Genomic DNA, 27,423 nt, shown 5'->3' with positions numbered 1-27,423 from the left:
GTTATATTAATAATATAATTTTAGTATGTTGACTGTTTTACCGGTTAGATATAAACATAATCACAATCATTATATATCAAGGTCAATGAAGCATGGCTTTGTGAATACAATAAATGTGTAATGTGCTGTGTAGACTTTAGACTTCATAATCATCAATGGTAGCCCAAGGGAACTTTAGGTAAGAGTTGCGGATTTTCGAAGGGTCTTTGGGTACAGACCAAGGGTACTTCATGTCTGGATCTCTTGGAAACTTTCTGAAGTTCATAAATGGAGCCCAAAGCAATACACTGCATAAAGCAAAATATGTCCCATGTTAGTCTCGTTAGTGGTGTAAACAAGTCGAGCTACTTGTAAACATGGGTGTTCCTCGAGTTGAAACTGGGTAGAATTTGATTTTTTCTTACTAAAATGTTCCATAACTTGGTTCTTACCATGACAAAACCTGAGTTTACCCTCAAAATTTAAGACCGAGAATCAAGCCTAGTATGCTTAATTGGTACCGTCTAGGGTTCGGTACCCGACTTAGCTGGTCCAACCTGAATCCATATAGCCTTACTTGTAAACTACTCAAATTCGGGTGGGTTACACACTTGAAAGTAGTCGGGCTTGAAATCAGCTCGAGTTTGAGACTAAATTCAACCTCGTTTGATAAACAAGCTTGAGCCCAGAGTTAATATACGGAGCTTGGCTAAACTTTCATGAGCATATTATTTGTATAAATATAATACTTATGTTCTTTTATGACAATTATACTTTTACATCATAAATATTACTCAGTTAAGCGAATCAAGTTTAAGCTCGGTGTAACTCATTGACACCCTGATAAAATGCGAATTGAAAATGGAGGATTCGAACTAACCCTGGGAAGAACAAGAAGACAAACATAAACTGCACATACATCTCCAAAAGATTTCTCTTATACCATCTTGTCCTCAGCCAGTTCATGATGAATGGCTGCAAATAAGCAAATTCATATCAACCATTCAATCCACTTATCCACAAGAACTAGCCAATTATTTTTGTTCTTTTATTTTTTTCTTTTAAAAGTTTCTCACTCACTGGTGCCACTAGAAAGTAGAAGAAAGCACATATGGCTAACTGTATCAACACCCACACAATATCCTCTTCATCATTTACTCCGGTTACCGCCAAAGCCGGTTCGCTAATAACAACCTATGTTTCTCAACCATATTCAAACAAGTTTATATATTATTGGTTAAATAAAATAATAATGAAAAACACAAACTTACAGTACTCAAAAGTGCTCCCACTTGTATTGCCAAGCTCGGTTTGGTCACATTTGAGCCGAACCCGCCATCATTCTGTTTCAAGTTAACGATGACGGGCTTGGAAAACCTGTGTGGATTGGAAATATGGGATTGTTTTCTAGTGAATGGAGTGGATAGAGGGTGAAATTTGGATTGAGGAAGAGAAGGCAATGCCTTTGGGATGTTGAAGCTCAAGGAGGAGCTCATATTGTTTTGTGATCATTTATGTGTTGTTTGTTTCTACTAATATATATGCTCACTTGTTATCCTTATTACTTGGATATCCCTTGCTCATAAATATTGATATATTTTCATAAAACAAGAGAGTTTATTACAGTCTCAAATAAATATTGAAAATAATGACATCATCAATGTAGAAAATAACAGCAACACTCAGTATAACTTATAATAAAAAATACAGCTTATGATTAAGGCCATATAAAGTTGGTTGGTACCAATTAGCATCGTTACAATGTTGATGCTAAATTCAAAAATTAAATTCGTAAATGCCAAGAATATTAGTATACCTTATAATACAATTACCCAAAAAACTAACATATTTAAAACAACGTTTAATCGGTCGGTAAAATGAATTTTGTTGGTTTCGGTTATGTTGTTACGAGAATGCGTTCATGTTTATTTAAATTTAAAACACAATATACTTCATTTAACTTTAAACTTCTAATTATTACATATTACAATTAACATGTTGCTAAGTCCTGATTGGGTCACTTGGCGGGCACCAAACTATTCCTAGCCATTTTTTTAAACGGAAACCGTCCGAATTCGCGTAAGCTCACAACCTCAATGCCCGGGACCGACAACGCTCAGAAATTTACCACCGCCCGGGTTTATCGACCAAATAAACGTCATTCTAATCTTTTTATATGTTACTTTGACAAAGACTGAATTCACGTCAACTCACTACCTTAACGTTCGGGACCGACAGCGCTTGGGTTTATCACCACCCGTGTTTTACCATAAAACACTAGTTCAGGATGATAACCGAGCTTTATTCGTTCGTCGTTAGAAAAGAAAAGCCTTTGGCGTTTGCAGTCTATTTCTAATTTCTAATTCTTTGTGGAGTCTTAAAGAAGACATTATCAATCTCAAAGGTGCAAACTTTACATCATCCAGAACCTTCAACAGCCATTACCATAATAATAATAAACTTCAATCAACTTCACTCACTGAGTAACCAGTCCACCACCATGTCATTAACCTCACCTCCATATTTCAAATTCAATCTTTCAATCCCACAAAACCCTAATCAATCAATCATTCTTCAATCCCATTTCAAATCATCCTCTTCAACCATCCTCAGAACCTCAAAAACCAGAAGCCTTCAGTATTCATTCAATTTATCAAACCCTAATTTACACTCTACATGTTCAATTGTCACAAGGGTCAGTAACAGTGGTAGCGAGTTTGATGACGTCACCTCACAACAAGTTTCTGTAAGTTGTTGAGTTTGTTTTGTTTCGGTTGATTTGGGGTTTATGGTGGTGTAATTGCATTAGTTATGAACTTATGAATTATGATGCTTGTATAGTTGTATGATAGAGTTTGTAAGTAGTTTAGCTGGTTGCACACCAGGTGTTTGTTGAAATGTCACCGATAGTTTTAACTTTTTAATAAGCTAATTGTTACTTGCTTGTTTCATGTGGTGGAAGATTATGTGTTTTTGAGTTGGTTTTGAACAGTATCTGTTCACTAGACTTGGTTTGGAGTATTGCACACCAAGTGTTTGTTGAAATGTCACAATGGTTTTAAGAAGCTAATTGTCAGTTTGTCACTCACCTGTTTCATGTGATGAAGGATTATGTGTTTTTGAATTAGTTTAAACAGTATGTGATCGCTAGACTTGGTTTAAAGTAGGGCTGTAAACGTACCGACCAAGGCCTTGCTCATGTTCGTCCGTTAAGGTTTTGCCGCACAAGCGAACGGTTCATGAAGACCTAACCGAACGGAATTTCTTGTTCACGAACACAAATGCACACAAACAATGTTTTATCTGATTTTGCTAACTGAGAATGGTCATTGTCAATGGTGCTGTCCGGCTACCAAGTTTGTGTTGGTATTTTTTTTTAAAATTCACGTTCATTTGTTAATTTTACATATAAATTAATCACATGGTACTCTTATACATTTTTGTTTTAAAGTTAATAATTTTGCTTAAATATATGGTAAGGTTAGAAAATTCATTATAAAGTATTAGAAATTTGCTCGTCTTCATTCATTTAGTTAATCGAACAAAATTTTATGTTATTGTCTGTTCATTTATCAAATGAACGGACACAAATGAACAGTTCGCTGAACTCTCGGTTTGTTTACAGCTCTAGTTTAAAGTATTGCACGTTAAGAGTGTTTGTGAAATGGTCACACTTGTTTCAAGAATCAACGTAATACTCATTTGTTTCATGTGATGATAGATAATGTGTTTTTGAATTACTTTAAACATTATGTGTTCTTAATTTGCAGGATTTTGAGGCAAGTAGGTCTGGTGACAGTTATGTTGGCTTGTTCATTAGAATGCTAGGGTTAGACAATGATCCTCTAGATAGAGAACAAGCAGTTGATGCATTATGCAAATACTCATTGGGTGGAAAAAAGTGCATTGATGAAATCATGAAATCTCGTGGTTCTGTTTTCTTAACTGTAAATCTCTTAAAATCAGACTCTAGCATTGCATGTGAAGCAGCTGCAGGCCTTTTAAGAATGATATCATCAGTTAACGTTTACAGAGATTTGGTAGCAGAAAGTGGTGCTATAGAAGAAATCACTAGTCTCCTTACACGATCTCCGTTGACTTCATTAACTTCTGAGGTATAAAATAGTATTCCTTTTTCCTTAACTATGGTTATCTTAACCAGTTCACTTAACATGATATTGGTTAATTAGGTAAAGGAGCAAAGTTTATGTGTGTTATCAAACTTGTCTGTTGAAGAGAGATGCCGGGTTCAGATTGCAAACTCTGATCTTCTGGTTTTACTTATTAAGTTGTTGGATGATGAAGACATGAAAGTTATAGAGGCTGCTGGTGCGGTTTTGGCTAATTTAGCATTAAGTGATGTTAATCACAAAATCATGGTCGAAGCAGGTGTTATCCCGTCACTGGTGAGTAAATTACTTTTTTGAGTAAGTTACTTTTTTCGTCTTTTAACTTCAGTAAGTACAAAAAGGGAAAAAACTAACAAATATAGTATGTAATTTAGGGCTAGTTGTTGGATCTCTGTATATACACGTGTACCCTGTTCTATTGGGGAGATACAAAAATATACAATCTTTTAAAGTATCATAGCCTAAGTGCTCCATACATGTCATTTTCATTCTGCTAACCTCACCTAACCCAGCCCTTCTCTAGTTCTCTCTATAAAGTCATGTGTTTTTCGTTAGATTTGCTAATCTAAGAATGGGAACTGCACGACACTATAAGCTCTTTTAACTTTGAAATCATATTTCAATCAGAATAGCCTTAACCATACACATCCATACGGGAACGGAGGTGTGGTTAAGGATGTTTTGATTAGAATCTGTGCTCAAGGTTAATGGTGTGGATGGTGCTATGTTCTTCGGATCGTAGATTAGCAGATCTAAGAAAAAAGATATTGACCTTTAGAGAGAGGAGGGTTATTTGAGGTTAACAGAAAGAGAAAGATAGGCATGGAGTACTTAGGTTCTGATATTATAAAAGATTATATATTTTTGTGTAGCGAAGAGGTCATGAAGGGTAGTGTTATCAAATTCTCCACCGTGGTCACATTGGAAAGATTTATTTCATGGTTAAATTGTGTTTTGAACATAGGCATAGAATGATAGAAATGTAAAATTTAAAGGTAGCATAATAAAATATTATATGCATGGAGTACTTAGGCCTTGATACCATAAAAGATTATATATATTTGTGTAGCAAAGAGGTCAAGAAGGGTAGTGTTATCAAATTCTCCATTGTAACTACAAGATTCAGTTAAAATATAATCCATTATTTTTACACAACGTAAGGACATCTTAGTCATTTCACGCACACTTAAACTGGACCATAGATATAATTTCTCAAAGTTAAGGACCATAAAATATGTTTATACCACAGCATCTGTCCAAGTTACTAACTCTTCTTTTTGTTATTTTTTAGTTTTTTAAATTTTTAATAATTTTAATTAACTTGATTAGTTATTAATATATAAAAGGAAAATTGGATTTTAACAATACAAACAATCAACTATTAGCCATTAATAATCCCAACTACAATGTGACTACTAACATTCCCAACTTTCAGTTTTATTACCGATAATAATCCAACTTTAACAATTTGTTAACTTTGTTAGTTATGCTCTTTAAATTGGAGTGAAATTACCTGAATACCCTTAGTTAAGAAAAAATAAATACAAAAATAAATTAGTCGTTAAAATAATTAATACAATAAAATGCATTTTATTAAAAATAAAAGGCTTTGTTGCTATACATCCCTAAAGTCTCCCCCGCCGAAGACAACCTTCCCCCACCGGTCGCCGGCCGGCCGCCACCAAAGACGACAATGGTGGTTTGAAACCTTGGAATCAACTTCAGTTCAATAATCAATGCTAACATCATCCTCCATGGAATAAATTCCGATTCTCGTAGCTCCAATCGCTGCAAATACTAAGCAAAGTCGTTCAACTGACCGGAAAATCTGGATCGGAATTTACTTATTGAGAAAGGAGACGATTAGTTTCTGGATCATGCACTTATACGCGCGGTTGTCTGACGATTATGAAACAGGAATGGCATGTTCTATTAGACCATCAGTTGCTTGGATACAGCGATAATTTTGCCGGCGACTCAAAAGTCAAAACGCACATCTCTGGCGTTTTACCTGCTTGTTTATCGATGGAATCAATCGGAACAAGAACAAGATGTTCAGAAGCTGGACTTTGGTGGTGGCCGAAGGGTTGTCGCCGGTGGTTGTTGAGGGTTGGTGAGACGGTGGAATGGAGAACAACCAGAGCATTTTTATTTTCTTTTTTAATAAAATACATTTTATTGTATTAGTTATTTTAACAACTAATTTGTTTTGCTTTTTTTATAAGTAATGGTATTTGGGTGATTTCACTCCAATTTAAAGAGCATAACTAACAAAATTAACAAATTGTTAGAGTGGGATTGTTGTCGGTAATAAAACTGAAAGTTGAGATTGTTAGTAGTCACATTGTTAGTTGGGATTATTAGTGGCCAATAGTTAATAGTTAGGATTATTAAAATCCAATTTCCTATATAAAATGATAAACCAAAAACTACTGAAGGATTAAGACATTATGAATAGTTTACTCGATAAAGATACCATATATAAAAATCCAAGACAGGTGCAGCTTTCCATTGTACATAAGTCTTATTTAGTTGTACAAGAACCTCTCTCCTCGTTTTTTTGAACTTTCAATTTTCCAATACAGGCAAAGTTTCTAAGAACTGAGACAGAAGCATCTAAAATCATCAAAAAAGAAGCACAAAATGCATTATTGTTGCTTGCAAAAGACGACTATTACAAAATCCTTATAATCGAAGAAGGCCTTGTTGTCGTTCCGTTAGTCGGTTTATCCGCGTACAAATCATTTAAACCATCATTATACTCGTGGCCTTCTTTACCCGACGGGTCCGAGTTAAATGTTAAACAAGATTTAAACACCCCATCACGGTTCGGTGCATCCGAGCTACTTCTAGGGTTACACGTTGAAGATGACAAAAGTACAAAACTAGAAGAAGCTAAAAAGAATGCAATAGTTGGTAGAACACAGCAGCGGTTTCTTGCACGAATTGGAGCTATAGAAACGGAAGACGATAAGAATAATAATAATACTGAGACGGGAAGTGGAAAATTTACGATTTTGCCATGGATTGATGGTGTTGCTCGGTTGGTTTTGATTCTTGAGTTAGAAGATGAGTCAGCTATTGCAAAAGCTGCAGAGGCTATTGCAGATGCTTCAGTTAGTGAACATATGAGGACTTCGTTTAAGGAAGCGGGTGCGGTCAAGAATCTTGTTCGACTTATCGATTGTAATAATGAATCGGTTAAATTAGGTGTTGTCCGCGCGTTAGAACGACTTTCGGTCAGGTGAGTTTGTTTTCTTTTTTGTTATAGTTTTTTTTTTAAAATATTTTTGGCCAAAAGTTGGTGGTATAGTTTCATTGGGGAGGGCTCCGGTACACATAAAATTAACCTACTAAACATACAAATAACTAGAGTATTTAATATTACTCTATAATTTTGAACTAGAGTAGTTACACTACAAGAAATAAAGTAGAGTAATAATAGTTACTCTAGTGTTTGCATAATTACTCTAGTTATTTGTACACTTCTCTCGTTTAAGAGTCATTTGTATTTGATCCTAACACTAGTTTCATTTATGGCTAAATCTGCTCTTGAGCATTTGAAAACCATTCGATTTCCGTTTTGATTTTACCATTTGGTTTTGGAATTATTGGGCCGATTTTTTCTTTTGTTAAAAAGTAATGAAATTGGATCTAAATCTTTTTGTTAGTAAATGATTTAACTGATTATTATACATTTGGGCTACACCACTTATGAATTTTCTATAAGTTATCTACCATTCAGAGTGACAAATGAAAATCCATAAATCCAGTTCAGTATTTCGGTTTTAATTAATCCGGAAAACTGAACTGAACATTCGGTCTTTACGAAAACATAAAACTAAACTGTAGCTTTTTGTTTGGGTTTGGCTGTTTCAGTTATGGATCAGTATTTATGAATTCCTTTTATAAAAATAACTTTTTTAAAAAGTAGCTTAAACTTAAAAATAATAATTACTAAAATATAACATAATTTCATATATGTTTCATTTATGTTATATAATATTAAAAAATGTTGAACATTAATAAATAAAAATTTACAGCAATGGAACACTAAATGAAACTGAGTGTTTTTTTTTAGAAAAAAGTGAGTAACTTAAGATTTCCCATTCCTTTTTAAAAAAACTTATATGAAAATGTGAGTTTTGTTATGTCTGAATGCAGCAATGATGTTTGCCAGAAAATTGAAGCGGAGGGTGTATTGAACCCGTTAATAAGATTACTGAAAAACTCGGATGCTTCTGGAAGTTTATCTTATATGGTATAACAAATATTATATTTTACACTTATATGCAATTTTTGTGTTCTAGTTGTATTCATGATATTATGAGAATTGCAGATCCTGAATATTCTTGGTCGGATTTTAGATCCCAGCAAAGAAATGAAATCAAAGGTCAGTATTGTAATTTCCCTTTTTACTGTTGATTAGTTTCTTGAGCTTACTTTTGTTGCTGTTTCAACAGTTTTTTGATGCACCGGTCAATGGATCTAAAAAGGGATGGAATGAAACAAGAACTTCTAACTCAAATTTGACTTTCAGGTTTGTTGGTTGACCTTAAAAGTCAAACTTTCTTTGTGGTCGTTTTATCTATATTATTATTATTAATTTATTTTTTTGAAAAGATCTATATAGTTATTTTTAATTTGATTTTCTTAAAGAAATGAGTTAGTAAATATTGGTGTTAAATGTAACAGTTCGCAAACCGTTAAAGAGGAAGATGTATCGGATTCCACATTTTTATCTCGTCTAGTTGAAATGTTGAAAGATTCTCCTCGGGTTTTGCAAACGAAAGCAGCTTCCATACTTGAATTCTTGACAGCTTTCGAGAGTTGCAGAGAGAGAATCATCTCACTTGATATTGAATCTGCTTTAGATTCCGTTTTCAGACACGAGTTGTTCAGTGGTATGACTTGTGGTCTTTCACTTGCTGAGTAATAAATGGATGTGTGTCTGGTCGAAACTGGACCTAACCCGAAATTTATGGTTAATTGAAACCAAGACCAGACTGATATTTTAACGAGCTGAGCCGTTTAACTTACGTGAAGTCGAGCTAACTCGTTTTAAGCTCGAGCTCGGCTCCTCTATTATTTGTTAATAATTTATGTACATTTATAATTATTTTTTATATACACTTATGATTATAACTTTTATATGTAAATAATATACATTTTTCGTTATTTTTAACCAGTGTTGTTGAGACCGGACCGGCCGGTCGAACCGGTCCGACTGGGAATCGGTCCACCGACCAGTCCGGTTCAATATAGTTCGCTCGGTTTTCAGGGAACCGGCCGGTCCGAACCGGTTCGGCCGGTCGGACCGGAAAACAGGATCGGTTGAACCGGTTTTTTATTAAAACAAATAATTTTTTTGAAAAATCATTTTTCCAACTCGACCCGTCATTTTTTGACCAAAGTTGTTCGGCCGATCCGACTGGTTGAACCGGTAGGCCGTCCGGTTCGGTTATGAAAACATTGTTTTTAACACACTTTTATACCATAATAATTATTATATAAATATATATCAAATACATTAAATATAGTTTATTTATAGAATAGTTTCTTTTAGACTTGCGAGCTGCCTCGAGCTTAACAAGTGAAGCTCTGGCTCGGGCTTGTTTATCAAACAAGCTTATCTTTAAACTCGGGCTTGGGCTCATTTAGCTTGGCTCGATCTGAGCTTTTAGCAAGCCGATCTTTAAGCTCGGCTCGTTTAAGCTTGACTTGTTTACAAATTGCACCTCAAGTCGGTGTCGGTCTTTTCAGCCGACTTGGGCCAGGACTGAATCTGGGTTGTTGGGCTTGCAAGTCTTAACTCTCGGAAGATTTTTGTTGGGCCAAAATTTGAGATTATTTTGTGGACCCATAAACAATTCTTTATTGAGATAATTCCTAATTAGAAAAAGCATAATTCCAATAGACACAATTCACAATTAGAAAAAAGTAATAACTTAAACATGCTGAGTTTTCAACCATTTTCAGGCAAAGAAGACATGGAAACCGAAGCTGAGTATCAAGAAATCGAACTACAAACCCTAGAACTCGAAGAAACCGGCCTTGCTGTATCTGCAGCGTCTCGTCTCCTCACACGTCTCCTCGACGTTGAACACTTCCGCCAAACCATAAACTCATCCCGACACACTGACACCCTCCGTAAAATCCTCACCTCGAAAATCCCACTCCACTACAAAGACTGGGTCGCAGCATGCCTCGTCAAACTCACCTCCTTATCGGGCCCCACCGACCTCGGGTCCGAAAACCCGATCAACACAGAAGTCATGCTCTACGAGACAATCCCAAGACTCATAGAACAACTCAAAGATTGTTACTCGTTTAAAGACCGTGAAACCGCAGTTTTAGAACTCAACCGGATAATATCCGAAGGGGTTGTGGATTCTACTCGGGCCGTGGCAGGTCAAGGCGGGATTTTCCTGTTGGTGAAGTTGATTGAAGAAGGAAATGATCGGGTGGTGGAAGCGGGTTTGGCTATATTGTATAATTTAAGTATGGATGTCGAGAACCACCCGGCTATTGTGGTGGCAGGGGCGGTGCCGACACTGAGGCGGATTGTGCTGTCGGAGAGGCCGCAGTGGGTTCGGGCTCTTCATTTGCTTAGAACATTGCCTACTTAAAAGTTTAAGTTGTGAAAAGTTTAAAGATGTTTTTGTAGGAAAATGTTGATCAAGGTTTCATGTGTAAACTAAATGAAATAGACTAGATACTTTCCGAGATAATTAATATACCACATATTGAATTAGTGATGATACTTAGGGATGTGCATGGGTCGGTTTCGGGCGGTTTTGAGTCAAATTCATAACCATAACCATAACCAATATGTCAGTTAATGGATATCCATAACCATGACCGATCCATTATGGCGGTTTCGGTTAATCGGTTTTGAATGTTATAACGAGTCGGTTTGGGTCGGTTAACCGTGAAATATTATAAAAAATGACATTATATAGTCCAACAAAATATATAATCCATAATACTAATACCAATTATTAAAAAAAAAGGCAACATATAATCCAATAATGAAATTCCAAGTTAATTCAATAACAAACATTGAGTCAAAACCATCAAAATAGTATATTCCGACCATATGTTTGGTGGAAGTTAGCCTCAAACATATTGTTGGTTAAATAAATGGGTTGGTTCTGTTATGACGGGTTTGGAATTATCTTTAACTAAAATCGACCCATATTTGGCGGTTTTTGAATATTCACTAAACAGACCCACCGGTTATGTCAGTTATCGGTTAAAGTCGGTTCGGTTATGTCTGTTATCGGTTAAAATCGGTTCGGTTATGTTGGTTATGGCTCGGTTAAACGGTTATGGCAGTTAAGTTGCTCACCCCTAATGATACTTACTTATCAATAAAAGGTACGTGTGTTATGGGTTGTGTTCACGAATTATCGGGTTGGATACGTTATAATGTAGAAAATTGTACTAGACACAACTTGTGTATTTTTTTTTATCATACATGATATGTTTAACTTTGAAAAGTATAAGTTCGTTTTATTTACCATATAAGACCATGCGTAGTCACAACCATACACATAGAGAAGTTTTACGTCATGTGGTGTTCAACAAGTTTTGTAGAGTTTCAAAAAAAAGGTGTAGTCAAAATTTTCCTCAAAACTCTGCAGCAATCATTACTTAATTATTATTTTTTAATACAAATAATAATATAAATGTGAAGGGAATTGGTTTTGGTTGGCCAAAGCTCTTCTCTCAAGCGTTGTGTACATGCTAATAACGCCCAAAACACTTGACTTAGGGGGAGGGGGAACGGTGTTCCCGGCGTTTTGAGTGAACACGTCTATCCAAAATGCCCGACTTCGCACGGTCTACATCTAAAAATTTCACCATTAAACTATTGCCCTTAAATTACAAAACTCATCCCTCAATTTTTTTAAGATAACATACAACCCCCCATCTCGCCTATGTGTGTTTTTTTCATTGGCTATAAGTAGTAGAGAAATATGGTATAAATCTCGTTTGCATGTATTTTTTTCATTAGTTAGTTTTATTTTATTTAAGAAATTCAAAAATAAAAAATAAAAGCAAGAATGGCTTTGCTAAGTCCCAAAGCTTCTTCGTATTCATTAAGATTGACTTTGCTATTTATTGCTCTTTTGTCTACCACTTTATTGTAATCGTTTTAAGGTTAATGAATATTGAGAAATTTACTTCAGAAAAAAAAACCAAGATTTGTACACGAAAAGTATTAGTGGGTCTACTATTAGTAGGCCGTTGAAGAAACACGGATCTACTCCCCTTGACGGGTCCTAGATCCAATGAGTCTACAGGGTAGGATACGGTTAACTGCGAGATTTGTACACGAAAAGTATTAGTGGGCCTACTGTAGGGGTATGGTACTAAACCCGGTTTTACGACCCTAAATTTATTATGTTTGGCTTATTTTATTATATGGACTAATACAATGTTATTGGGCTGAGGGGGTTTTGTGGAGGTAACCCTAACTGGGCTAGGCCCATTAGGGTACCATGATGGTGGCCATGAGGCTCTCTATATAAGGAGGTCTCCACCTCCTTATTAAGGGGTCATGCTCAATAAGAGCCACCACCATAACCATTTTTGTGTCTGTAAACAAGAGATCCTCAAGATTTCTTAGCAGTCACCTCCACACCCCCGAAAGGCCATCGCATATCTCAAGCAACCGGAGAAGAAGATCAAGACGTGGTTCGTTCATCTCGAAATCCGTGGAAACATCGTCATGGATCAGGTTAGATTCATTTCATGTTTTGACATTGGCGCCATCTGTGGGACGGCAACGAGCTACCCTTCGATTTTCGTCTCGGTTCTCGGATCTGTTCATCCATTATTCAGATCTGTTCATCCATTTTCTCCCAAGAAAAATCCAGATCTGGAAGTTTACAGAAAGATGCTTCAAGATTTGTTCTATTAAAGCTCAAAAAGATCCATAGATCTAGAAGATGCTTCCAGATCAGTGTTTCTAGAGTGACGCAGATCTGCGTTCACACACAATGGGTGCCGGAACCAGATCTGATTTTTCAGTGTTCAATGCTAGAATAAGTCCTTGATCTATGGCCACAAAGCAGAAAATTGGGAGTAAAAATAAATGCACAGAAGAATAACAGGCTGTGTACATCAGTGCTCCTCCATCACCACTAGAGCAACTAAAGTTAACAGTCTCGGAAAAACTCCGCCACCGCGGAAACCACCATGTGGGTTTTGCGCAAAAGACTGCCACCATGTGGGTTTTGCGCAGAAGACTGCCACCATGCATGCTCACCAGCGGGTCACCATTCCGCCTACATGCGTGAGCGCCCGCGAAAACCACCGCGGAAACCACCATGTGGGTTTTGCGCAAAAGACTGTCACCGTGCATGTTCGCCAGCGGGTCACCATTCCGCCGCCATGCACGCGCGCTCGCGGATCCTCACTCCGCAGCCATACATGCGCGCCCGCGGAAACCACCATGTGAGTTCGAAAGACGACTCCATGCTCTTCGTTTTACGTAGAAGACTCCAACGCCATGCATGTGCGCAACTCGCCGCCATGCATGCGCACGCAACTCTCCGCCATGCATGCGCGCCCGCGAGTCACCGCTCCGCCGCCGTGCATGCGCACTGCCAAGTTATGCGCCACCGCGGTTCGCCCGCGAGTCACGACTCCGCCGCCATGCATGTGCGAGCCTGATTTTGATTTTTCATACATGTTTCACACTTCCCTTTATTAATTTGAGCAATATGACAACATTATATTGACATCAAACTAAAAATAAAATGAAGTAAAACATACATGCGCGAGCTTCAAGCTCAGACGCGTTGACGAGTTTAAACTCTAAAACGTCAGGGCCTTAGCCCAATAATATGAGCCTTAGCTCAAATTACTCAGCATCCATCCCACGTATTGCGCAGCTGGGCCATAAAATACCTAAGCACAACTAAGGCAAAGCACATGCCAAAGCATAGTTGTTGAGGTTTCAGGTCGGGGCCGCGCATGGGGTTATAATGGATATAGGCAGAGTAACACATACTGACACGTAAAGGCTAAAAAACTCATTCATAATTCCCTATAATAAATGCACGATAACGTCGCGCAAAAGAGGAATAATGAAATGCCAAGGCACGTGTCAGCATATTCAAAATATCGCAAAATAACTTGAAATATGACAACTATTAAGGAGTATTTAATAATTTCCTTACAACCTTGTTCAAATTTCAACGTGTAAGCATACCTTATATTCAACAAGCACACGCGCGCGCCATCACGCATGCGCCACCGCGGTTCGATACACCGCCATCACGCATGCGCCACCGCGGTTCGCTATACCGCCATCGCGCATGCGCCACCATGGTTCGATGTACCGCTATCACGCATGCGCCACCGCGGTTCGATACACCGCCATCACGCATGCGCCACCGCGTTTCAATACATCGCCGCCACGCATGCGCCACCGCGTTTCAATACATCGCCGCCACGCATGCGCCACCGCGGTTCAGTACATCGCCATGAAGCAGCAGCGCGTCGCCGCGGATCACGATGCGCCGTCACGGGTCAGTACTCCGCCACCAAACATGCGCACAGTCGCGGATTAACATTCCGTCAACATTCATTCGCACCACGACAAGTGAACCTCGCCACCGCGTAAGGTCATTGCGCCACCACGCGTACGCGCCACCGCGGATAACCATCTGGCCGCCATGGTACATCCCACCATGCATGAGTGCTACCGCTATTAAGCAGCAGCGCGCCATCACGCATGCGCGCTGGCGCCGAGCACCGCACCACTGCGATCCAACACTAACCAACCACGTGCATTGACGATTCGTTTTAACCAAAGGGATGGAATTTCGCGCAACGCTCGTACAAGAAAAGAAAAAGAAAAAACAAGCCCTATTGAAAAAGCAAACTAGTCTAATATCTATCTTATCTCGCTCGCGCGAGACAAAACACATTAGACTGGGGGGGCTTGAAGGGGTATGCACCCGCCTTAACATCGAGCGGGGCGGGTCAACCCACAAGATATAGACGAGGCTCATAATCAGGATGTCATGAAGACACGAAGCCAAAACCTATGCGCGTGGCGCATATCACATATGCTCACGCATCACATATGCTCACGCATATCACATGTGCTCGCGCATCACATATGCTCACGCATATCACATGTGCTCACGCATCACATATGCTCACGCATATTACATATGCTCACGCATCACATATGCTCACGCATCACGTATGCTCACGCATATCACATCTGCGCATGGCGCATCACATATGCTCACGCATATCACATCTGCGCGTGAGAATAAAGAAGACCTTGCGCAGGCCGCGCGTAAGCGACACAACAAATGAGAATAGTCTAATCCAAATCAGGATAAGGACAACCATGATTGTACTCATCAGACGAGACAATAGTCTAATCCAAATCAACAAATGAGTCACTCTTCACTCATCAGACAACCTTCCAGAAGGTATCTTTTAAGGAATAAAGAATTTGCTGGTGTTGACAGCTGCCAATGAAGGGTGGACAACTCAGCAAAGCCCATGTGACACATGGGTCAGGTGAAATACCTTGGTCAGAGAATAATCAATGAAAAAGCACCAGGTGTCCTATGTACACGTGGCGCGAAGCAATAGGAGGAGGCCAAAAAGGCCATAATTGGGTCTGAGCCCAATCATTGGAAATCCTAATACTATAAATACTACACCACCTCAACAGTTGATCGCCACCGTGCATGCGCATCGCTAAACAACACACCGCCATCATGCTTGCGGATCACCACTACGCAATCACGTCACAAAAGAACACTGCGCCACATGCGTGGGCGCCGTCGCTTAACAACACCACGTCGTTATGAAGATCACCATGTTTATCTGTAATCCGTTCACGGCGTGTCAACCGCTTTCCCATGTGGGTAGGCAGACAAAAACAGGCACGGCGGAGTAACACACGCAACCGCGTATCACATACAAACTAGCATACCAACAGCGCCATTGTAGCGCAACAACGCCACTATAGCCACGTCGCATGCGCGCCACCGCGGATCAACATTCTGCCACCGCAGTCGCAGATCAATCCTTCGCCATGCATGCGCGCTCAACTCCCGCCATGCATGCGCGCCCAATCCTTCGCCATGCATGCGCGCTCAACTCCCGCCATGCATGCGCGCCCAATCCTTCGCCATGCATGCGCGCTCAACTCCCGCCATGCATGCGCGCTCAACTCCCGCCATGCATGCGCGCTTAATCCTTCGCAATGCATGCGCGCTCAACTTTCAGCCGCTATGCATGCGCGCCCGCGGATCACCACTCCGCCGCCATGCATACACGACCTTGGATCATCACTCCGCCTCCATGCATGCGCGCACCGCAGACCAACACTCCGTTAGGCGAACACCGATCACCGCGGATCATTATGAACGCCGCGGGTCACCTATGAACATTCGCAGGTCACTAATGCAAGTCAGTGGATAAAAACGACGCGGCGCGTGAATGTTACAGGTTTTCCAACAAAAAGGAATTAATTTTCAAAATTTCAAAAGGGCCCCTAAACTTTTGCTATTATATTTATTATGATAATAAAGTAAGGGTTTAGATATTGACATTCCACCCCCTCGGGTTACTACAAGTATAACAAGGAAACCTCCCTCAGTCAAAAAGGATGCTCGTGTCAGAGACGTGGAATACTTGTAGCCAAATCCCAGAACGCTAACAATAGCACATGCTTGGTTACAAATCCCTCAAGTAAGTGAATTACTTCACAAGTTTTTACAAAACCTCAAACTTTTTGCCTATATTGATTTTGGTTTAACAATAAAAATAAAACAAAACGAAAAGTATGAGTACATAAGATTTGCATGAAATGATACAAAAATTGTGCTTATATTAATGCAGAACACACGACTACGCGCCGAATACATAGGATTGGGAATCCTTACAAACCCACACAGCTATGCACCAAATACTAGGTTGGGATCACCTCATAATTCGCCTATGGAAGACGTCCTAATTATAGGTGGGGAATCCTTATAAACCCATACGGCTATAGAGCCAAACTTAAAGGTTGGGAATCCTCATAAACCCAAACGGCCACGCGCCAACGTAGGTTGGGCACACCTCATAATTTGCCCGAGGATGGGAACCATGCAATACATCCACTTTTAGTTGATATGTTTTTGCAGGTTCGGCTACGAGTCGCACAAGCACCTATGACATTATTATTATTATCTGGCCGTTTGTGCCTCCATTATGATTTTGAAGAGAAGCCGGGATAGTCATCCTGCGCAGAAGAGGCCCTTGTGGGCCAATCATTATCATCATATTATAGCTCGTAAGCCGCAACTCGCGCATGCTTCATTATTTTTATAGCTCGTAAGCCGCAACTCGCGCATGCTTCATTATTTTTATAGCTCGTAAGCCGCAACTCGCGCATGCTTCATTATTTTTATAGCTCGTAAGTCGCCTCGCGCGCAAGCTTTATTATTTTTATAGCTCGTAAGCTGCCTCGCGCGCAAGTTACATTACATTATTATCGAGACGCGCACTCTATCTTTTATCAGGCCCCGCGCCACTATTGTTATGATGCGTGCTATATCTTATTCATGCCAGTGCACCATCATTATCATAAGGATCACAACATGTCACCATCATGGAGAACCTCCCAAAACTCAAAGACAATAAAGACAATGCCGAAGAAAAGGGAAAAAACTGCCTCATGTCCTAACACACCTTATAAAGTCCAGCGCTCCACCTAAACGCTTGCACGCCTAGGAGCAACACTGGACTTGGGGGGCTTGTAGGGGTATGGTACTAAACCCGGTTTTACGACCCTAAATTTATTATGTTTGGCTTATTTTATTATATGGACTAATACAATGTTATTGGGCTGAGGGGGTTTTGTGGAGGTAACCCTAACTGGGCTAGGCCCATTAGGGTACCATGATGGTGGCCATGAGGCTCTCTATATAAGGAGGTCTCCACCTCCTTATTAAGGGGTCATGCTCAATAAGAGCCACCACCATAACCATTTTTGTGTCTGTAAACAAGAGATCCTCAAGATTTCTTAGCAGTCACCTCCACACCCCCGAAAGGCCATCGCAAATCTCAAGCAACCGGAGAAGAAGATCAAGACGTGGTTCGTTCATCTCGAAATCTGTGGAAACATCGTCATGAATCATGTTAGATTCATTTCATGTTTTGACACCTACTATTAGTGGGCCGTGTAGGCGATATTTCTCGCAAACCAAAAGGACTAAAACCGTATTTAACTCATAATAAAACTATAAATAGGCATTAGGGTTTTTCTCCAACCCATGCTGCTTGTTGATTCGTTGGTATTTTTTTTTTTATTTTTGTTACTATGGCTTCAAAGTCGAGCGATCGTACTATATGTTTGCTTGCTGCACTGGTCATGTTGTCGGCGGTTGCGGTTCTACGTTTACGAACCATCGAAAAACCCAAACCTTTGTTGATGGAACATGAACATGAACCAGCTGTGGATGAACATGTTGGAGTAAGATGGGAACCATTAGAAGTACGTGTTGACCAAGTCGGTGAGCGTTATAATAAGTTGAAAGCTGCTGATGGTAGTTTAAGTATTTGTCAAAAAGATCTTCCTCTTTATTACCGATGGCTGAAAGTAGGTAATTAATCTTATTGTGGTTTTGGTGCTTTTAAGGATGGCATGTTGTTTTCAGTTTTCACTAGGGCTGACAGTTTATACACGAGACATGAATACATAACACGTACCTATACGACTTTAACAGGTAACATGTTTCGTGTACTAAATAGGTTGACGCGAATTTCGTGACTAAGCAGCTGTTAAGTACCTAGTTACTTTCCTAAAGATATATTTTGTTTTCTTGTTTATTAAGTTATTATTCCTAGTTACTTTCTATATATTGTGTCTTAGCTAACTTTGGGGGTGCAAACGAGTCGAGCTACTCGAGATAGCCTCAAATAAAGCTCGTTTAGTTATTGAACCTTAGCGGACCCGAGGCTCGTTCTAGGTCTCTATTAAACATATATAAAAATTAAAAACGTATATAAATAAATTAATTAATATATAATAAATAGTTGAGCTCTCGTAAGTGAAAACGAGCTTACCTAAAGCCTAGTCAAGCTCAGGCTTGGCTACACCCCTAGAGATGATAAAGAAGAAATCATATATAGTTGCATGTTAGCTTAATCCACACTACCACAAACTTGAGATATCTCGACTTCTATCGTTGCTATAGCCCCAATTTGTCGAGATACCTGTCGTCACGACGTATCGGACGCAATATCTGGAGAAAGTCGTCAGTATAGGGATATGTACCCTATCTTGACGACTTCTCCTGGGTATAGGGTAATTAGAAAGAAAGTTCATAGAAAGAAAGTTCAAATATTCAAAAATACTTTATATTGTCACGTTATTGCTTTTATATCCTTAATTTTCTAGCGTGAGATTCGTTCGTGTTTGTGTGTTGGTTTTCCGCTTTGTCACTTGATACCTGAGTAACCTAACATATAATACGTGTATACGTATAGTACGCAGAATCAGTAACATCATCAAGATTGAAAATATCCAAAGCTGTGGAGGGGATTAGAGAGTTGGTGGCTTATATGGCAACTTTGGATACTCGTGTTAACATGATCGAGTTGTTTCTTTTCGGACCACCAGATGAGAGAGTCAAAAGTCCAGATAGAGATCCCGAGCTACCTTTAGCAGATGATCACTCACAATGTTTTCTTTCTTTGGTATGTCTTTGATCTTATGGATGTTAATATAGTTTTATTTATGTTTTTTTTAACTAATTAATGATTTTGTTTTTGTGTCAACAAAGCTTGAATTATTTGACAAACATTGTGGTCCGATTCAATCTGGATATGGCATGAAGCACATGCCAACTTTTATGAAGATATGTGATAACAAGGTTGACATGGATGTTGTTGAGGAAGCGTTTAAGGTTACTTGTAGTCACAGGATATTTGAACCAACTAGGTAACATGTCTCAATCTTTAAAATTATCAAAATATTTTATGGATTTTTAATTAATTAATTAATTTTTTTTCAGCATGACAAGGTGAAAGTCATGAGGAAGATTAGAAGAAACTGGTGATGGGCATATATGATTAGCTTAATTTTTAGTTTATTTTATTCTATTTTAATGTCAACTTTAAAACTAAGCTCAAATTTGTGGTAATTTTTTGTTACCGATGTTAGCACTATGTTTGTGAATATAATTTTTTTTTTGGGTGATATTAGGCTATTAGTTACTTATAACAAAAATTTGGAAAAGTAACAAAAACTGATTGTTTAATCTTGTTATCGGGTTATACGTACCTCACTTGGGCAACTATTGTGAAGTCGTTTGCTTATCCATATGAACGTAAGAAGCGACAAAAATGGATTTATAAAAAGCTTTTTGTGTCATAAAAGCTAAGTGTGGGTGATAAGTTTTGAATATGAAGTCGTTCCTCCAACCAATAAAAAAATTAATAATGTTTTCTTGAGAAATCATGTTCTTCAAACATCCACGAGGCTCTTCAATGTGGCACGTTTGTGGGTGTTACATGTTAGCATTATGGATGCTCTTAAAACCGTCAAACCACCAAAATGTTCACGTATATAACACACATACATGATTCCATATTTCTAAATTAGAAAACAAAGAAACAATAAATGTGACATGCTAGATTTACACGACAGTTTCAGGTTTCAACCAACAAGCCAGAACATAAAACTCTAAAACCACCAAAACTTGACTGTAACTAAACCACATTACTTTCAAACTAATCAACATGCTTCGATTTACGAGACCAACAAGGTCAACAAAAATAAGAGCAATCACAACATGCTATCCCCCCCCCCCCCCCCCCGAGGTTTAAAGAAGTTGGCCAAGTAACAGATCGGGGGCGTTGTGAAGGCAGGTCTGACTGGGAAAGCTTGCTGCTGCTGACGAATGCGAGCAAACAGGGAAGGTTGGCTCGTTCTCTCACATCACATATATATACGTACACATTATATCCATAATTTAATTTTTCTTAAGATTTTGTGGTGGTTTGGTGTTGTAAATGAAAGTGAGTTTTTTAAGAAAGTTTGGAATATGATTTCACGATTTAGCTTTAGTGGATACTAACACTCACAAGGACTAATTGGTCATTACATTAAACAATTGGACATATATATACTTTCCTCAAGATAACTTAATAATAATAATAATAATAATAATAATAATAATAATATCCTCTTCTTCTTCACTTCAATTACCGTTATATTTCAGTTACACATACCAAAACTGAACACAAATATGTTAGGGTTAGGGTTTACTTCAATCTCCATTACCAGAACTCCAATTCTATCATCTCTTTCAGACCGGCGTAAGCCGGATACTAAACCGGAAGCTTGCCGGACCAACGCCACTCCGCCGTCAGTTCCCGCCGGAAAAAAAGTAAATGTGAAGAAACCCTCAGTTGCTGAAATAGAACGGGTTATTGGAACTGGTATATACAAAGACCGCGATATTAACAGGTAGGTTAATTTGTGGTTTATGAATTATTAATCAATAGTGGCTCGAGCTTGACTTGTTTTGACATAAGACGGCTCGAGCTCGAGCTCAAGCTTAGCAATATTTCTAAAGCTCGAACTTAGCTTAGTTTTTCAAGCTTTGTGCTCGACTGTTAATTATTTATTAATTATTTTATTTAGGGTGAGACCGGTACAAATAACTAGAATAATTACAGTTTTAAATTAATGTAATTATGTTATAAATAATTACTTTAGTTCAAAAATTATAGTGTAATAATAATTACACCAGTGTTAATATAGTTACTCTAGTTATTTGTTTTGTACGTTTCCCATAATAAAAGTCATTTGTATTGGATCCAAACTCTTTTATTTATATATTGTTACAATTATTTACATATATAATTATAATTATAAATACAATCATACATTGTTATATTTGTAATTTAGTTAATTATTTTATCACAGTTTTGTACTTATCGGCCCCAAAATCGAACCAAAACCGAACAGGTTCGAAACTGATTATGTAGAAACCGGTTTGGAACTGATTGAAACCGTAGGTTCGGAACCGGTTTATAATTCTCTCTAAGAAAATCAGTTCAAACCGGTTAACCGAACCGAAACTGGTAACGATTGTAAACCAGTCAAGAAACCCAACCCGAACCGTAATCGATCATAAACTGGTTTTGACTTTTGTTGACCAAACCGAACTTGTTTCAATAGGGTTTGAAATTGGTTTATGCACCTCTATGTAAAAGTTATATAAATAAAAAAGCTCGTTTAGGCTCGCACACCGGTTCAAGCCAGAAATGTGAAGCACAGGCTCGAGTTCGAGCTCGCTTATTAATGAGACTCAGACACTCAGTAAAAGCTCGAGGTTGGGCTCGAGCTCGTTTAAGCTTGGCTTGATTCGAGTTTTTAACGAGCTGATCTTGAGTAGCTCACGAGAGTGTTGGCTCGTTTACTCCCCTAATTATGAATTATGATTTTAGGGGTTTGAATTTGAATATACGGTACTATGTCTGTTATATGATGATTTTACTTTGTTCACGATTCGAAGTTGTAGTAAATTGTTTATTTGATTGCAATTTGAATAATTTTATGATATTAGGGCTTTTGATTTGGTACAGGGAATCTGAGGAGGATAAGACTCTGTTTGATTATATTTTGTCGAATTCGATTGGGAAGACGGAAGGAGATGTGGAGAAGAAGCTTCGAGAGACCGGTGAATGGATTATTGATCGGACTGAAGGTCCTCGTCGGTCAACTGGTAAACCAATCATTCATGTTTTCTGTAATTAGTAGGGCTGTAAACAACCGCTCTGTTCGGTTTGAAGTTTGCTTATGTTCGTTTAGTAGATGAACGGACATAACCAAGGAATTTCGTTAGATTAACTATATGAACGAACACGAACATAGGCTATGTTCGTTCAGTTTTGTTCGTGAACGTTCGATAAGGTGTTCTTTTTTGCCTGTTAATATTTGTTTATTAAAGGTTTTGTATATTTTTAATAACTTTTCTTACTTATCATATAAGCAAAATTATTAATTTAAAACAAGAATATATATGAGTATTATGTATTTAATTTATACGTAAATTGACATGTTAATATGAATTATAAAAAACAGCAACAGAAACTTGGTAGCTAGACCGAACTGTTGACACTACCCATTCTTGGTTAGCCAAATAAAATAAAATGTTGTATGTGTTCGTTTGTTGAACGTGAACCGTTCGCGAACAACTTCATGTTCTTAATGAACGAACACAAACAAGAAATTTCGTTCAGTTAGGTGTTTGTGAACCATTCAACTGTCCAATAAAAGCTTAGTGGACAAACATGAACAAGACCTTGTACAGTTAGGTTTGGTCGGTTCGTTTACAGCTATATTAATCTTCAAAACCTTGAATTCACACTCATTATTTTGTTGATTATCAGGGAAGAATATTCTAAAGGCGGTTTTTATATGGATTCTTCCTATGTGGATCATATCATTTCTTGTGGCTTCTGGGGTCATAAAACTACCATTTGTATCCCAAATTCTTGATGATTTGATCATGTGAACCATGGCAACCGCTTACACGAAGTGGTTGGTTGTACATACCGCATTAGTATAAGTACGTTGATTCTGTATAATGTCATACCATACACAAAATGGTATCTTGGTTCATTTCATTATGTGATGCAGCAAACCAACTTGTTTGTATAAAGAAGGAAAACCTGGGGTCAATAAACTATATAAGCTAAGAATATGTGAACATGTGAAAGGAATTAATGTAAATCTTGATTTAACAATTTTTATTGTATGTGTTATATTAATGGTTTCAAGGAATCTCAATCACCATCTATTTGAGAGTGTAATAATTTAATACACTGGCAATGTCAGTATTATATAATGTGTATATTTATACACACATGTGTATGTCATGGCGAGTTTTCTAATAAGAAAAAAATAAACAAGTAAAAATAATGGGTAAAAAAGACAATCAGATTAGACAAATCAACTAGTAGTGTGATGATGCGTGATTTGTTTTACACATTTCATATATTTATCCACAACTTACCTTAAAATTTTATTGTCGATTATCTTTATTTAAATGCTAGAATTGTTTTTTCCCCGTAAAATCATCTAAATTTTTTGACCCAATTCGATACTGGTTCGCCAACTTGTCCGATCCAATCCGTGAATGCTAACACGACATGTGCCATATGTGTTTTATCTGTGCTTTTGATTTTTCAGAAGCTTCAGGTCTAGTCCGGTTTCAAAGTGACAGTGTGACACCCACCTCTAATTATAGATGGCAATCAGAAATCCAGAATTAACGAATATTTAATAATATTTTAAAACACACATATGCTAATAAGTGTCTTTGAATAAACATTAGCACAAAACTTAAGAATAAGCACATAGACTAAAATCTAGTTACAATCTAACAATCTTGAATTTGTATTGTCATTTATAAATATAAATGCATAACTAAAGAATAAAATTTAAACTAAAACCTTGGCCGGTGAGATAAATCTTATTTGTGGATGAACAAACAAAAGCTTTATAAATAATGAATAACCTAAAGTAAGTAATAACATAGTATATTAGAAAAAGAATGGACCATTTGGCAATGCCGGTGGCCGCCATAGCCAACCACGTTGACCATATTCTCCATAAACAGAAACTATAAAATAATAATTATAATAACAATAAAAATAATATAATAATAATAAGAGAGACCAGGGTTAGATTTCTATTCCTAAGTCCTAACATGTAGTTGTTAGATACCGGGTGATGAGAAGAGACTAGATGAGTTGGTAATTAATTTTTAGGAGACACATAATTAACTGTGTTAATTTTGGTAGTTACTTTACCCATGGAATTAAAGAACCTAAAGGAGTATGAGTCATATATTATACGGAACAATGTTCTTGCCAATATTATATGTCTTTTTTCAGCCGACTCAAGTCTGACCCGTTTGAACCCCTTAGAGGTTCTAACCAAGGAGCATACAAACCTCAAAAACGTATAGTTTCTCCTTCAAAAATGACTTCTCTGGTCGGAGAACGCATTAAATATTTACCTAAACCGGTAAGCGGATCTCATGTTAGCTCCATGACGTTGGTCTATAACTAGAAAAGTAAATGCTTGAGCTTGAGAAACTTCTGGTCCAATGTGTCCATAAAATTCACCAGGATAAGCCTTAATAGACGTTCACTAGTTGGATTGTTGGACTAAACGAGTTTGACCTCACAATACTGTCGTGCCTTCGGACGAGTGTTCACACACGTTGGTCTTTGGCGAGGGGTTTTCTCAAATATTCTGACGTAATGAATTTAGCCAGTAGCTTACTTAAAGAATTATGAGTCCGTTTCAAATAAATAAATAAAATAGTCTAATAATAAAAACCCCGTTCCTTCATTTCCATTTTTAACTTTGTTCTGTTCGGTGTACATTACAGCAGTTGTCTTCTTTTCTTCAGATCCCTTCATCACAGATCCAACACTCATCATCATCTCTAAATCCACGCCGATCTATCATCTCCACCGTCCGATCATTCCAATGGCCACGATGCAAACCTGGCGCAAAGCCTATGGCGCCCTCAAAGATCAAACCACCGTCGGATTAGCACACGTCAATAGCGATTTCAAGGTCTCCATTATTATTATTATTATCATCATCATAGTTAGGGTTTTATTTCATTGAAATAAGATAATTATAATAATTAGGGTTTTGGTTTTGTTGTGTGTGTGTATATATAATATATATAGGATGTGGATGTGGCGATTGTTAAGGCGACTAATCATGTTGAGTGTCCGCCGAAAGAGAGGCATATTAGAAGTAAGTTGTTGTTTTGTTTATTGTTGTTGGAATTGGTTTGGTGATTTGGGGGAAATGATGAATGTTGGATTGTTTTGTAGAGATTTTGGCGTATACGTCTGCGATTCGGTCGAGAGCGGATGTGCAGTATTGCTTACATGCTTTGGCGAGACGATTGGCTAAGACTTGTAATTGGACGGTACGGTTTATTGTTTTGAGTTAGGTTTTGATTATTGACGGTGTTGTAGTTCGGATAGTCGGCGGTGGGGTACTGACTAGGGATTAATCGGGATTGGGATTTTACATGTGATTTTTCAAATTATGTATTATAGAAATGCATTTATTTTTGAAATGGCAAATGTTGTGAACTGTGAGAAATGCATAATGCATTTGTACATGGTGCGCTAGAAATAATTAAAGGTAGTGGGAGTTGCAATGTGTGGCGGTTGCGTAACTGTTTTATGTATGAGAATCAAAGCACCAAGTACAAGTGTATTATGTGGTTCTTGCAGCTCTCATCTTTTTCTTAGTTTCATTTGAAAGTTATACACACACAAAAATAATTAATATATAGATATATATAGATTTTTTTTAATTTGACCGATTTTGACCTAACTTTGACCATTTTCACTGAAGTTTGACCATTTATGATTGATTTTTGACATATGTTGATCGATTTTGAGATTACTGAATATTTGGAGCGGTTTGGAACTCCCATCGGCCAAGCACCGATTTGGCATTGATCGTAGATTAATCGGCTTCTAGGCGTGATATTTACAACTATGGGTTTGATCATTGATCAAATGTTATAATGTTTTGGTTTGAATTCAGGTGGCATTGAAGACACTGATAGTGATTCATAGGACGCTAAGGGAGGGTGATCCTACTTTCAGGGAAGAACTTCTAAATTTCCAACAAAGAGGGCGTGTTCTGCAGTTAGCTAATTTCAAGGATGATTCAAGCCCAGTTGGTTGTTATCTTTTATAATCTGTTTTGAACTTATTATAATGTTTCTGAGTACTTACGTTTATAGTATCTTGTGACAGCTTGGGATTGTTCGGCTTGGGTGCGTACGTATGGACTGTTTTTGGAAGAACGACTCGAGTGTTTTAGAGTTTTGAAGTATGACATTGAAGCTGAGCGTATCCCAAGACCGGCTCAAGGTGAAGAAAACAAGGTATGCGGTGCACTTTGATGAATACATATATTTAGATGAATATAACCCAAAAAATCTGAAAGTATTGGATTTACTCAAAGTTAAACCACGTAATTAAATAGAAGCTTCAAGTAGTGCATCGATAGTACATATAGTTCATACTTCATACCTTAATGTTATCGTCAATAAATTCATATATTAAGACAAAAATAACACAATAAAGACAAAATGGACTTAGATACTAATCGCTAAAGCCTAAAGTGTAAACGCCTTACTTTGCATTTTGAATTCGAGACAAATGTTTGAATGTTCCAAGAAGTAAATATAGTTATTGGAAAATTTCTTGCATC

General features: G+C 37.8%; 4 protein-coding genes across 4 annotated transcripts; 3 read left to right on the top strand and 1 right to left on the bottom strand.

Moving 5' to 3' along the window:
- Window positions 1–9: 9 nt before the first annotated feature.
- On the bottom strand, window positions 10–1,554 carry LOC143617865 (NAD(P)H-quinone oxidoreductase subunit L, chloroplastic-like). Its single transcript, XM_077090274.1, has 4 exons — window positions 1,251–1,554; window positions 1,060–1,173; window positions 860–954; window positions 10–287 (listed from the first exon to the last, which is right to left on the bottom strand). Exons 1-4 carry the CDS (start codon window positions 1,473–1,475, stop codon window positions 137–139), a joined length of 585 nt encoding a protein of 194 aa, XP_076946389.1. The 5' UTR covers window positions 1,476–1,554; the 3' UTR covers window positions 10–136.
- A 925-nt stretch (window positions 1,555–2,479) lies between these two features.
- Window positions 2,480–10,812, top strand: LOC143617866 (uncharacterized). Its single transcript, XM_077090275.1, has 9 exons — window positions 2,480–2,725; window positions 3,750–4,094; window positions 4,170–4,385; window positions 6,695–7,353; window positions 8,274–8,370; window positions 8,449–8,502; window positions 8,573–8,649; window positions 8,805–9,013; window positions 10,089–10,812. The coding sequence occupies exons 1-9, from the start codon at window positions 2,480–2,482 to the stop codon at window positions 10,736–10,738; spliced, it is 2,553 nt and encodes an 850-aa protein (XP_076946390.1). The 3' UTR covers window positions 10,739–10,812.
- Window positions 10,813–21,354: 10,542 nt separating this feature from the next.
- On the top strand, window positions 21,355–23,752 carry LOC143617868 (putative NAD(P)H dehydrogenase subunit CRR3, chloroplastic). The gene is made up of 3 exons (XM_077090277.1): window positions 21,355–21,615; window positions 22,740–22,879; window positions 23,547–23,752. The coding sequence occupies exons 1-3, from the start codon at window positions 21,395–21,397 to the stop codon at window positions 23,669–23,671; spliced, it is 486 nt and encodes a 161-aa protein (XP_076946392.1). The 5' UTR covers window positions 21,355–21,394; the 3' UTR covers window positions 23,672–23,752.
- A 1,785-nt stretch (window positions 23,753–25,537) lies between these two features.
- LOC143617867 (putative clathrin assembly protein At2g01600) lies at window positions 25,538–27,168 on the top strand. The gene is made up of 5 exons (XM_077090276.1): window positions 25,538–25,749; window positions 25,869–25,938; window positions 26,019–26,116; window positions 26,749–26,887; window positions 26,964–27,168. The coding sequence occupies exons 1-5, from the start codon at window positions 25,660–25,662 to the stop codon at window positions 27,110–27,112; spliced, it is 546 nt and encodes a 181-aa protein (XP_076946391.1). The 5' UTR covers window positions 25,538–25,659; the 3' UTR covers window positions 27,113–27,168.
- Window positions 27,169–27,423: the final 255 nt, after the last annotated feature.

Source organism: Bidens hawaiensis, unplaced genomic scaffold, assembly GCF_021521415.1.
Source record: "Bidens hawaiensis isolate Kalapana, Puna unplaced genomic scaffold, B.hawaiensis_p1.1 tig00059715_1, whole genome shotgun sequence".
In the NCBI taxonomy this organism is placed as follows: domain Eukaryota; kingdom Viridiplantae; phylum Streptophyta; class Magnoliopsida; order Asterales; family Asteraceae; genus Bidens; species Bidens hawaiensis.
Note: the sequence above shows the minus strand (reverse complement) of the source record. Positions and strands in the feature narration are given on the sequence as shown.

Bases quoted from the DNA above. Each gene is read 5' to 3' on its own strand.
- LOC143617865 (XM_077090274.1), bottom strand. From the start codon at position 1,475: ATGAGCTCCTCCTTGAGCTTCAACATCCCAAAGGCATTGCCTTCTCTT. The intron at 1,174-1,250 runs GTAAGTTTGTGT...TGAGAAACATAG, and splicing joins TGGGAGCACTTTTGAGTACT to GTTGTTATTAGCGAACCGGC. The intron at 288-859 runs GTTAGTTCGAAT...TGCTTTATGCAG, and splicing joins GTCTTCTTGTTCTTCCCAGG to TGTATTGCTTTGGGCTCCAT.
- LOC143617866 (XM_077090275.1), top strand. From the start codon at position 2,480: ATGTCATTAACCTCACCTCCATATTTCAAATTCAATCTTTCAATCCCA. The intron at 2,726-3,749 runs GTAAGTTGTTGA...CTTAATTTGCAG, and splicing joins TCACCTCACAACAAGTTTCT to GATTTTGAGGCAAGTAGGTC. The intron at 4,386-6,694 runs GTGAGTAAATTA...TTTCCAATACAG, and splicing joins CAGGTGTTATCCCGTCACTG to GCAAAGTTTCTAAGAACTGA.
- LOC143617868 (XM_077090277.1), top strand. From the start codon at position 21,395: ATGTTAGGGTTAGGGTTTACTTCAATCTCCATTACCAGAACTCCAATT. The intron at 21,616-22,739 runs GTAGGTTAATTT...GATTTGGTACAG, and splicing joins AAAGACCGCGATATTAACAG to GGAATCTGAGGAGGATAAGA. The intron at 22,880-23,546 runs GTAAACCAATCA...GTTGATTATCAG, and splicing joins AGGTCCTCGTCGGTCAACTG to GGAAGAATATTCTAAAGGCG.
- LOC143617867 (XM_077090276.1), top strand. From the start codon at position 25,660: ATGGCCACGATGCAAACCTGGCGCAAAGCCTATGGCGCCCTCAAAGAT. The intron at 25,750-25,868 runs GTCTCCATTATT...TAATATATATAG, and splicing joins ACGTCAATAGCGATTTCAAG to GATGTGGATGTGGCGATTGT. The intron at 25,939-26,018 runs GTAAGTTGTTGT...ATTGTTTTGTAG, and splicing joins GAAAGAGAGGCATATTAGAA to AGATTTTGGCGTATACGTCT.